The 12,826-nt window shown below is 41.3% G+C and overlaps 1 protein-coding gene and 1 gene segment (V, D, J or C); one reads left to right on the top strand and one right to left on the bottom strand.

The window, feature by feature from the left end:
* Positions 1-8,545, top strand: part of LOC113015304 (uncharacterized) — a 325,186-nt gene extending 316,641 nt beyond the window's left edge. The window contains exon 4 of the mRNA XM_080296227.1: positions 8,536-8,545. The gene's annotated coding sequence lies outside the window, so the exon portion shown is untranslated. The remainder of the gene's footprint in view (positions 1-8,535) is intronic.
* LOC113015160 (Ig kappa-b4 chain C region-like) lies at positions 1,743-4,553 on the bottom strand. The segment is given in 2 exon segments: positions 1,743-2,411; positions 3,139-4,553. Coding segments are annotated over 2 exon segments (384 nt in total).
* Positions 8,546-12,826: the final 4,281 nt, after the last annotated feature.

Here is a 12,826-nt window from a genome sequence, read left to right on the forward strand (position 1 = left end):
TCTTCAGACATTGTTTGCATGTTTTGTTGGCATTTGGCAACACTTGGGGTTATATTACAAAGTACTGCTCTGGTTTGATCATGAAACATTTTCTTGCCTCTCTCAGTCAATGGACATGTTTTTGTAAAAGATTGCAGAAAATACCCAAATTTAAAAATCCCACACATCCATCAATGTCTGGATGTGTCCTAAAACACAAGAAAGAAAACATTTTCATAAACTGACTGATTAACTGATAAACAGCATCGACTATTTGATCCAACTACTTGTTGTTTTCAGTCAGATGATTTCCATAGAGCGGCACTTTGCATCAGCAGCACCATGCTCCAGTGCTCTGGGAGAGTTTATAGTCCTGAGAGTTGAACACTGGATGACTGACAGCTGTCCTTCATCACAACAGAAGCCACAGAAATCCTCCTCATCAAAAACATGACTTTGATCTGCGTCCTCATCTGGACTCTCCTCTGCTGCTGCTTCACAGGTAAAGTCCAGAGAATCAAACTCCTCTCCTCTATCAACATCTGTCCCTCTGAAATGAAGCCCACAAAACCATGAAGCTGCTTTATGTTTTTGTCTCTGTGTCCTCAGAGTCCAGAGGACAATATACAGTGACTCAGCCTGGAGCAGTGAGCTCTGCTGTGGGAGCAACTGTGAGCATCAAGTGTACGACCAGTCAGAATGTTCATGGCAACAACCATTTAGCCTGGTACCAACAGAAAGATGGAGGAGTTCCTAAACGTCTCATTTACTACACTAGCAATCGAGTATCAGGGATTCCAGCTCGTTTTACAGGCAGTGGATCAAAGTCTGACTTCACTCTGACCATCAGTGGAGTCCAGGCTGAAGATGCAGCAGTTTATTACTGTCAGAGTTGGCACTATCCTAACAGTCAGTGGGTGTTCACACAGTGAAAAACAGTCGTACAAAAACCTCCCTCAGTCAGACTGAACAGAAACTGAAGTGACTGCTGCAGCTGGAAGATACTGCAGAGACTGATACAGTTCACTGAGGACACACACACACACACACACACACACACACACACACACACACACACACACACACACACACACACACACACACACACACACACACACACACACACACACAGTAATGTTTATGTGGGTTTGACTCAAAACATCAGACTTGTGTCCATCCTGACGAGCTCGCACAGAAGAACATGTGAAACACAAAACAGTTGATACTGTGAGTCAGATCTGTGATGAAGAAACTCTCCTGTAAATATTCAAACTGGGAAGTAGTTATTAAATGAGAATATTTTAGTAAACTGCAGTACTGATATATGTATGTATGTAGATTGCTCAGCTACATTCTTAGTCACAGAAATATTTCACATGATTTGATCTGAAGATTTAAAGTTTAGTTCATCAAGTCTTTAACTTCATCTTTGTGACATAAATTATTCTGACATTTACACTTTTTAACCTGCACTGATGTTCTGAAAGAGACATTTTTAGTGTCTCCTATGTTGATAAAGAAAGTTTAGTTTTTCTTTGGGTTATTTTATCAATTCTGACTTTGAAGAAAACCAGGACGGGTCTCATCATGGGTCACATGCAGGTTACAATAATCTGTCACCATGTTTTCTACTTCTTCTACACCCAACAGCAAATATCATCACAAAGTCCAACATGATGGAAAATAATGCAGCTGCAAAAGACCTTAAAACTATTTATAACAGGGAGCAGCTGTTGGCTGTGATTCTATTTTTAACTTATTGCTTTTTCTTTTCTTTTTTTTAGTTGTTTTCATTTTTTTACATTTACACTCTGATGTGATACAGCACATGTGATTCTCTCAGTCAAAGTTACTGAAGCAGAGATTTTCAGTGTATGGAAGCATCACTGCTGAAGCTGAAGGATGATTATCAGACAGAAGAGCAGCTGAATGGAAACACATGAAAACCACTATTTGAAGACCTCAGTTTTTATTTGAAGTATTAAAACCATCAACAGTGCCACAAGCATGAAAACATGAAAACTATCAAAGCAATACAGACACAGAGGGAGCAGACTGAGAGAAGCTGCAGACTAAAGCCAGTATCAGAGTCCCAGTAAGTCAGCTCAAGACTGGGAACACTGGTCTGTCATCAGAGTCTCTGAGAGTGGAGTGTGGGAGCCCTGGGTGGCCTCACAGGTCACAGAGCCCACCTTCTCCCACTGGTCTGCAGGGAGCCTCAGGGTGCTGCTCCAGCTGTAGTGGCCGTCATTCTGCAGCGCCCCGGGGCTCCTGCTCTCCTCTCCACTGCTGCTTCTTCCATCCACCTTCCAGGACAGCCTCCAGTCTGAGGGGAAGCCCTTGTTGGCCACACACATGACTGTAGCCTTCCCCTGCTGCAGCTCCTCACTAGAGGGCGCCAGCACGGTCAGGGAGGGGGGGGACTCGACCCACTGCAGGGAGAGAGAGAGATGTTAGAGAAACTGGGAGTTGAAACTGCTCTCCAGCTGTTTCACTTCTCTATCTGAGATTGGTAACCATAGAAACAGACAGGCTTCACTGCTGAACCATGGCAACAGACGAGTTTCAGTACCAAAGATAAAAATATTAAAGTGTTTCTTTGACTTCTGATGTACTCATGTGCGTTATGTTTGTATTATTTATTAGTTTTATAATTAGAAAACAAACAGAAATGAACATGTCAGATTTTTCTCATAAACTTGTCATAAACAATTGTATGTAAAACAGAAAAAAGCAAAGACCTTTTTTTGGTCTATTAGGGAACAATAAAGATAACTGTACTTACTCACACATTAAAATTCATAAAATCATCAACCCTCAGACAGCAAACTGTTAATGTGTCGTTAATAATGTTAAATCTTTAAGAACTATTAATTTTAGATGGATGTCACATTATTTGCAGCAAAAGGTTGAAGACAAAACTTTTATGAGAATGTAAAATATATAAACGTTTTCTACTTTTCTTCAAGAAAAAAAAAACTTTTGAAAGTTTAATTTCCAGTGAAAATAAATACACAAGACGATTTTAGCCTGAATTCAAAATTTACACTGATATTAGATTTTATATTTATGAGAAACATGAAGTATTTATGTAGAAGGAAATGAAATGAACCTTAATGATACAAGTTTGAGCTTCATAAATGAGTGAAATGTACTTACAGTTAACATCCAGTCTGGTTCCTCCACCGAACGTGTACCACAGTGATACAAACTCATTGAGGTGCCGTACAAAAACCTCTGACTGTAGAGAGACACGGCTCTCTGACTCTGAGACAAACAAACTCAACAAAATCATTCACTGTTTGCATAATGTTATAAAAATAAAAAAGAAACAGTGCAACATGCTTTTATAAATTGCATTTTTAAAATTAGATTCACAGTTCAGATAATTTTATTAATTCCAAAGTTTGTTTGCAGCTTTCCCACACTACCTGCTCACATGGTCAAACTCACACAGCCTACAGTCTTTAAACAATAATCACGAGCACTGTTGCACGTCAAGGCAGAGATAAACAAGCAATGAGGTCAAGGAAAAAGTAAATAAATACATCAAAATGAACAAAAATGTTCGAAATAAATAAACAGAATATGAAGGGTAAATGTCTGAAAATGAAGAATCACAGAAACATTCATCTAAACGACTCCTGTCAGCGTTCAGGAATCTAACAGCTGAGGGAATGAAGGATCTGAAGTTTCTGTTTGTTCTACACTGAGGTTCAAGGTAACGGTGACCTGAGAACAACTTCCTGAACTCAGATGACAAAACACGTTCAGGATGGATAATAATGTTTTTGTCCTTCATTTTCAGAGTGTCTCTCTGCCTGACCTCCGTGGTTTTGGAGCAGGTATTTATAAATAAAACACTGAACCAGCAGTTCAAGAAATGACTTTCTATAAATGGGCATTAAAAGTGTCATGGTCAGGGGGAGCTGGCTGTGTTTTTCCATGTCGTCTCTGTGCTTCCACCTCTGGGCGGAGCCCTCATCAGCACACCTGCCATGCTCACTTGATTGTGATCCAGGACAAGCGGCAGTGTTTAAGACCAGCATCAGCATCTCTTCTTTGCTGGTCCGTCTGCTCAAAACATGTTAGTAACAGGCTGCCTTTACGTCTCGTGCTGTGTTTACCTTTCCTTGTTCTCCTTGTGCTCTCAGGAGCTTCTCAGATCCACCAGTCACATTATCAGCAGTTTGCATACCGACCTGTACGCAGGTCATGCTCACGCTGCTTCATGTTCTCAGGCTCATGTTTCATCACCTGTCTGCTCTCCTGCCTTCAACTGTTCTTCATCACTGGATTAATCATGTTGAGCTCAGTACACTCATCCATCCAGCTCACTCAGCCAACATCACTCCCACTGGAGCGACCCCCACTCCACCTGCCAAAACCTTCACTTTTGTGATCCCCACACTAAGAAATCGTCTCCAGTGCCATTGTTTATTATTGTGTTGCATAATAAAGCTTCTGAGTGAACTTTATCCTGACTTCCTGTGATTGAATCTGCATTTCTCTCCACATCCATGTGCCGGCCTTTATTAACTTTTTTTATTGACATCAAAAAAGTTCAACCTTCTTCTTCTTTTTCTCTAAATAAATAAATAGGTTTGTTTTAAATGCCAGAGGCCCACCGGAATGTTTGCCTGTCGGCTCTCCACTGCTGTATTCAGAATCAGAATCAGAATACTTTATTAATGCCAAAGGAAATTATTGCCAGATGGAAGAAATTCCACATGGCAACTCTGCTTATTTGTTTTTTCTATTCAATCATTTACATCAATGTATTGACACCAATAAACTATACCAACAACTACACCTACATGACCTTCTGTGAAAGGACTGCTGCTACCTACCTGAATGAGTTTGTTTTAGAATTTAGATTTTATGTTATTTATCCCTATCTATATTGTTGCAGTTTATTACTGCCTTTTTTATTATTTATTGCTGCTCTTTTTTAAACGTATTCTTTTTAAACTGTATTGTTTATTGCACTGTAGAGGCTGATGAGAAACAGTATTTTGTTTCAGCCTGGGTAACACCATACGAAATGACAATAAACTTCTTGAGTCTTGAGTCGTAGAGCTAAACCTTGCCAAGCTAAGTATTTGATGGAGCCTACAGTCTTCAATAATCCATAACTTGCTTCCTCCTTTTATCTGGCAACAGCTGAAGAAAGCTGTGAAGCTACAGTTGTCATATGCCGTGGGAGTGTCTGGTCGGGTGTGGTCCAGGTTCCTGTTGCCCGTCCCCTGGGGTGGAGTTGGCCAGCTCATCACCTGCTTCCAATTTCTGGGCCTCCATCTGGAGGGTTTTCAAGCCAGCGCTGCCTGCCACTCCTCGCCAGTTCGTCCTGCTACCACTAGTGGTAAACTAGCCTCCACTGTGTTTGGACTCTGTTTGTCTGGACCGTGGGTAAATGTGTTCTCCTGTGTTCTCCAGATACATCACCCGTCGTGCTCTGTTTCCACTCCGTTCTCCAGTCTGCCTAGAACCCTAGGACTACACACTCACCTTCTCCTCAGCCTGCCCTCCAGCCCGTACTTCAACGGTGGATCCCTCTCCCCTGGACACCCTGGAACCTGGACCAGCTTCCCCACATTCTCAGCCATCCCTGGGATGCTCCCACGGCAACCCCTCCTCTGCCTAATAGTCGGTGTTTTCAAGTAAGCACAAGACTCTCCACTAGTACCACTCACCTCAGCCCTTTAATTGTTTACCAGATCAGTAAAACCTCTTTCCTGTGTTTGCAGAAGTTCCCGCCCGTGTTCTCTTTGTGTTCCACGTCTGTTTTCCCGTCCTCTGGTCTCCTTCAGTTCCTGCGAATAGTTTCTGTTAGACCCAGCCTTGTTTAAGTACCTTTTTCCTTCAAATAAATTGTACATAGTTCGAGCAATTGAGTCTGCTCTCGAGTCCACTGCATCCTTGTTTGTGACAACAGTATTCTCTTTTTGAGCAAAGATGTTAATGGCATGGATATGTAACTGACTTTTTGCATGTCCTGAGAACCTGAAGATAGCCTTTTCCCTAAATTTCTAAAGCCTACACGGACAAAGGCTGGGTCACACTTGTTGACTGATTTGAATAAACTTTGGCACAGTGGAAAATAAGCCCCCCTTGTACACTGTTATGCAACCAAGGAAAAGTTGTGAACCGTTATTGTTGAAACGACAACACACATTCGCTTCTGCACTACTATAAACTTCGGCTTTGAGAGTTTTGAGAACGCTCTCGAAAACGCATACATTTCAAAACGGAGCTGTCCCGTCGCAGTGTGGACACTCTAAAACGTCGACTTTCTAAAACGATGACGCATTTTAGTCATGTGATGCAGTCATGTGACCGATTAAACAAAGATAGCAGAGGGCATTATACAGCAGTTGTTTTGATTGCTCTCAATTTTGACAGCACTAAAAAAAGATTAATATCAGTTTGTACATGCTCCAGATAGCTTTTCTTCAAATTCTTTAATTCTCACTCGCTTTTGCGCAGGACTGGAACGTTTTCAATGTGGACGCACAACTCTGTGAAAACGACTGAAAACGCTAGTGTGGACGCGGAGCATTTTCAGAAGAAAAGGCCGTTTTCAAATCTGTCCGGGCTAGTGTGGACGTAGCCTTAGGATCAGGTTGTGCAGGCTTTGTGCAGGTGATCATGTCTGAAACATCAAAATCTTCTCTGTCCTGTCATCTGTGTGTGACTGGTTCCTGACATGGAGCTCATGTCCCTGACGTAAAAATGAGGAGAAAACTTGTCACTCTATGAAATGCCTCTGACTGTGAAAAGGTGCGGCTGTAAGGAAAACTGGAGAGGACCCCGCCTGGGAGCAGTGTCATGACCAAACATGGCGAGACTCTCCCAGGCCCCTGACAATCTGCTCCTATATAAAGGAATAATACAATGTTTGTGTAAAAATCCATCATTCTACCCTTATCTGACTTCTACAGCACTCCAAACTTCTTAAAATGTATTTATTTTAAAAACCAAGAAAACAAAATATAGAAAGAAAAAAATACAAAACGATTTCCTTCAAAGTAAATACTGCCAGTAGAATGAGCTGCCTTGGTGGAGATTTATGTTCTTGGAGGGCCTCTCGTCAATGACAGATATTAAATTTAAAAAAAAGAAAACTCATTAAATTAGTTAAACTCGGACAACATGCTGATGAAGTGTTTTTATTTCTGCTATGCAAAAGTAAACCTTTGACAAAGGGTGAACAAAATGTAAAATATATTATCTCTGAAATTTAAAAACTTCAAACAATATTTGCTTTAGAGACAAAAGTTCTACTGAAACATTTTCAGGGAGACAAAAGAAGAAGTGAAGAAGATATTACTCTGTCTGAAGACAAAATGTAACACATCCAAGAGTCAGAATATATAATTAGTAAAGTTCAACAAAATGTAGCAGCAGCATCAGGGTTTTAAAATGAATCAATAAAAGTACAGAATTTAGTTCTTTGAGTGACTCAAATCTACTAACAGTTCACTTCCAGCCTGTTGCTCCACCAAAAGTCCACCACAGTGATACAAACTCACTGATCAGCTCTCTGACTCTGAAATCGATAAAATGTCAAACTTGTGTTCAATCAAATCTAAGGAAGACAGTGAATCATGAATTTAAAAATAATCGCGTGACCCTCAATGATCTAATGATCATAAATTAAATGATCTCATTTAATAATAGTGACAGGACTGATTTTATCCATTTTCCTGAAAATAGTTTTCTTCAGTTTTCTCTGTCATTTTGTAAAACTATAAAGTGGAAAATGTTTAACTTCTTTAAGGCGCTTTAAAGTGGTATGAAAACCATAATGTTGTAGAAAAATGAAGTGGGTTTAAATAACAGACATTCAGAAAGGAACAATTTCAACACAAATGCGTCTAATTGGAGACTGTTGGTCAATATTATCATGAAGTGATTGATCCACTGATAGAAATCAGATTGATCCAAGTCTCTGCTGGAGTCAGTCAGATGATTTCCATAGAGAGGCACTTTGCATCAGCAGCACCATGCTCCAGTGCTCTGGGAGAGTTTATAGTCCTGAGAGTTGAACACTGGATGACTGACAGCTGTCCTTCATCACAACAGAAGCCACAGAAATCCTCCTCATCAAAAACATGACTTTGATCTGCGTCCTCATCTGGACTCTCCTCTGCTGCTGCTTCACAGGTAAAGTCCAGAGAATCAAACTCCTCTCCTCTATCGACATCTGTCCCTCTGAAATGAAGCCCACAAAACCATGAAGCTGCATTATGTTTTTGTCTCTGTGTCCTCAGAGTCCAGAGGACAGATCACAGTGACTCAGCCTGGAGCAGTGAGCTCTGCTGTGGGAGGAACTGTGAGCATCAAGTGTACGACCAGTCATGCGGTAGATGGTGGGACAGACCTATATTGGTACCAACAGAAAGATGGAGGTGTTCCTAAACTTCTGATTTACTATGGCAATCGAGCATCAGGGATTCCAGCTCGTTTTACAGGCAGTGGATCAAACAAAGATTTCACTCTGACCATCAGTGGAGTCCAGGCTGAAGATGCAGCAGTTTATTATTGTAAGGGTGAATTCTGGCCAAGCAGTCATCTTTATCTCACACAGTGAAAAACAGTCGTACAAAAACCTCCCTCAGTCAGACTGAACAGAAACTGAAGTGACTGCTGCAACTGGAAGATACTGCAGAGACTGATACAGTTCACTGAAGATATAGTCAAGTGGCTTATTTGTCATTCCAACCATATGCAGTGTTACAGTACACAGTAAAATGAGACAATGTTCCTCCAAGACCATGCTGATACATATACCATATATAACAGAAAATCAAAACAGGAATACATAAACTGCAAGTGTACAAAAATTGAAAAAAACAAACAAAAACAAAACAAAACAAAACAAAGAGAGTGCAACACCAGACAGAACAGAAAGATACAGACACAAGACATCCTGAAATTAATAAATTACAGCAGCAGACGTGAAATCCTGCTCCTCACGTACAAGGTCTTAAATAATCAGGCCCCATCTTATCTTAATGACCTTGTAGTACCATATCACCCTATTAGAGCACTTCGCTCTCGCTCTGCAGGCCTACTTGTTGTTCCTAGAGTATTTAAAAGTAGAATGGGAGGCAGAGCCTTCAGTTTTCAGGCCCCTCTTCTGTGGAACCAGCTTCCAGTTTGGATTCAGGAGACAGACACTATCTCTACTTTTAAGATTAGGCTTAAAACTTTCCTTTTTGCTAAAGCATATAGTTAGGGCTGGACCAGGTGACCCTGAATCCTCCCTTAGTTATGCTGCAATAGACGTAAGCTGTAGCATCCCCGGTTGAAAAGATGGTCTCTCAAACTGATGGTTCACAATCCTTTTATTAAACAGCCGTGTATGTGAACACACCGTAAGAGCTACAACATACAGAATAAAAGACTATTAGTAAATCAAACAGTGTGTTACCTTTAACCTTTTGACTTATTCATTAATCACAAATTAATTCTCCTTACCTTACATAACAAATAACACTAAAACTTGTAAATTATTGCATATAACAGGGAAATCGTTGCATCGCTGCCTAAACATGACGAGGTACGTTAGCGCCCTCTAGTGGGTGAAAACTTAGCCTTTATGCTTAGTAGCGGTCAGCAGCTATATGCTCCGTAAAACAACAAAATACATATCTACAGGACAAACTTTGTTACAAACCTTGTTCCCTCATCAACCAGGTGCTAAGAAACTGCTTTCGACTCAGTGTTGCACCTTAATAGCCGTTCTTTTTCCCATTCCCGTCCATTAACCATAGAGCACACCTTCTCTCTGTGCATTAAAACTCGCGCTTCTGCCATATGGTTTACGCCACTTGATTTAAGGCACCTTGTCGCTCTGTGACTTTCAAAATAAAAGCATTCACTCCAACAATATAATAGCCACTCATAAGTTTACAAAACACTTTACCAAATATTAATGAGGTCATTTACACTCCCACCAAATCATTAAGAGCTTAACTGGGAATTAACTGAAGCGATAATGATTTCCTAATGAAGAAATGACCCGTAACCATTAAACTGTATGATAACACATAGTTCCATTGAACCTTAAACTTTAGAATACAGTTAAACAGTCTCTAATAGCAAAACCAGTTTCTGCACTGGGCGTTCCACTATAGAACGTTTACTTGAACATTGTCCCTTCTCAGTCTTCCTTTCTCCGAAGCAAATCCTTACTTTTCTTACAAGTCCGTCTTTGTCAGTTACTGTGTCCACTACACGTGCTAATCTCCATTCATTGCGGGGTAGATCATCCATCTTCTCCATGACAACATCTCCAACTTTCAAGTTTCTCCTTGGAGTGTGCCATTTCTGTCTTGTTGCGATGTTGGATAGATACTCCCTTTTCCAACGTGACCAAAACTGTTCTGATAAGTACTGCACCTGCCGCCACCTTTTACGTGCGTAAATATCCTCTTTGATGAATGTGCCTGGAGGGGGCAGGGATATCTTTGATTTCATAGTAAGCAGGTGATTTGGCGTCAAGGGCTCTGGGCTGCTTGGGTCACTTAGGTTGTCCACCGTTAGAGGCCTGCTGTTGACAATCGCCATTGCCTCATAAAAGAATGTCCTTAACGATGCGTCATCCATTCTGCCAGATGAAAGTGAAATTGTGAAGCGCAGAATGTTTCGAACTGTCCTGATTTGTCTTTCCCATACACCTCCTGTATGGCTTGAATGAGGAGTGTGCATTTTGAAGTCACACTGCTTCTCTGCAAGAAATGTGGTAATGCGATTGGAGTCCACTTGTTTTAAAGCTTCTTGTAGCTCATTTTTGGCTCCGACAAAGTTGCTTCCTTGATCGCATCTAATCTCACTGACTGCTCCTCTTATGGCTATAAAACAGCGGAGCGCATTGATAAAGGCGTCTGTAGTCATGTTGTCCAACATTTCTATGTGCACTGCTCTGCAGCAAAGGCATGTAAAAAGAAGTCCATAACGCTTGTGCTCTTTGCGAGCTTGTTTGGTTAGAAAAGGACCAAAACAGTCCATTCCACAGAATGTAAAGGGTGGAGCGTTGGGAGATCAGACATCTTTTGTTCCTCTGTGCCTCTTCTGAGTTTGCGACACTTCACACAGTGGTGTATAAAATTTGCTACGGCCTTGTTGATGCCTGGAATCCAAAATCCATTCACTCTGATCTCATTGATTGTAAAACCTTTCCCTTGGTGCTGCACCTTACTGTGGAAATGATCTATTATTAGTTGAGTGACATGGTGACCTTTTGGAACTATCACTGGGTGTTTCAGTATTGAGGAGAATGAAGCATCTTTAAGTCTTCCTCCCACCTTAAGGAGTCCATCAGTATCAAGAAAAGTGTCCATTTGAAACAGTTTACTTTTGTGTGGAAGTGGTTTCCCGTTCTTTAGCAACCTTATCTCCTCTGCATATTCACTTGCTTGTGTGTCTCTTAGAATAACACATTGTGCATTTTGTCTTTCTTGTACTGTACTGTGGCCTGTTGTTTTGTCTCCCTTGGCACAGCGAATGAGTCGAGCTATGGCTTGGGTGGCTTTGTACCATGAGGAAAACTTTGTTAACTTGTCTGATAAACCTTTTTTCTCTGTTTTGAGCGTGTTCAGTGCCTGCACCTTCTTAACCTCTGGGTCTCCAAGTGGTATGTTCATGTCGATGTCAGCAGGTGGAGGTATTTCCTTTTCCCATAGAAGCTGTGGCCCTTTGAACCAGTTGGATATGATGAGCTCACTTGCACCTGAACCTCTAGAGGCAATGTCTGCAGGATTTTCCTCAGAAGGGACATATCTCCACTGCTGGGGAGAGCTGTTGAGCCTTATCCTCTGAACTCTATTGGAGACAAATGTGTGAAAACGTCTTGCATCATTATTAATGTAGCCTAAAACTACCTTAGAGTCCGTCCAGAAATACTCCTCTATCTGTGTCAATCCAAGCTCATCTTTTAACATGCTACTTACAGTAATGGAGACAACAGCAGCGGTCAGTTCGAGTCTTGGTATTGTTGTTACCTTGATGGGAGCAACTCTGGTCTTTGCTGTGACTAAAGCACAATGCACTTTATCATCTTTGTTTACATGTCTTAAGTACGAACACTGACCATAGCCGTATGAACTTGCATCAGAAAAGTGATGCAACTCTGTTTTTACAATTGGGCCAAAGTCTTTAGGGACATAACAGCGTGGTATTACGATTTTCTCTAAGTTCTTCAAGTCACTGTTCCAGTTATCCCACATTGGCCTTAATTCGCTTGGAAGGGGATCATCCCAGCCTGTGCCTTGTTTGCATGTCTCTTGAAGCACTCTTTTGCCTGTTAGTACAAAAGGAGAGATGAATCCTAATGGGTCATAAAGGGATGCAACCATAGATAGGATGCCACGCCTTGTAGCAGGTTGAACATTGGGGCGAAAACGAAACCTGAGTGTGTCTGAGCCAATGTGCCAGTGAATGCCTAGTGCTCTTTCAAGTTTAGAGTCATTAAACGCCAGGTCACATGCTTGCTGTGGGGAGGCACGTTCAGATGCTGGAATGCTTTCTAACACAGTTTTGTCATTACTTACAAACTTGTGTAGTCTGAGGCCACCTGACGCACAGAGTGTCTGAGCCTCCTGAGCGAGCTGTATTGCTTCTTTGACACTTGGAGTGCTCGTTACACCATCGTCCACATAGAAATCCTTCATTATAAATTGAGATGCAAGAGGAAACTGTGTCTCGTTTTCTTTAGCAAGATGCTTTAATCCATAATTTGCACACCCTGGTGAGGACGTAGCACCGAAAAGGTGCACCTTCATCCGAAACTCTTGGGGCTCAGTGTTCATTGCGCCATTTTTCCACCATAAAAATCTTAAAT

This window comes from Astatotilapia calliptera, chromosome 22 (genome assembly GCF_964374335.1).
Source record: "Astatotilapia calliptera chromosome 22, fAstCal68.1, whole genome shotgun sequence".
Classification (NCBI taxonomy): Eukaryota; Metazoa; Chordata; class Actinopteri; order Cichliformes; family Cichlidae; genus Astatotilapia; species Astatotilapia calliptera.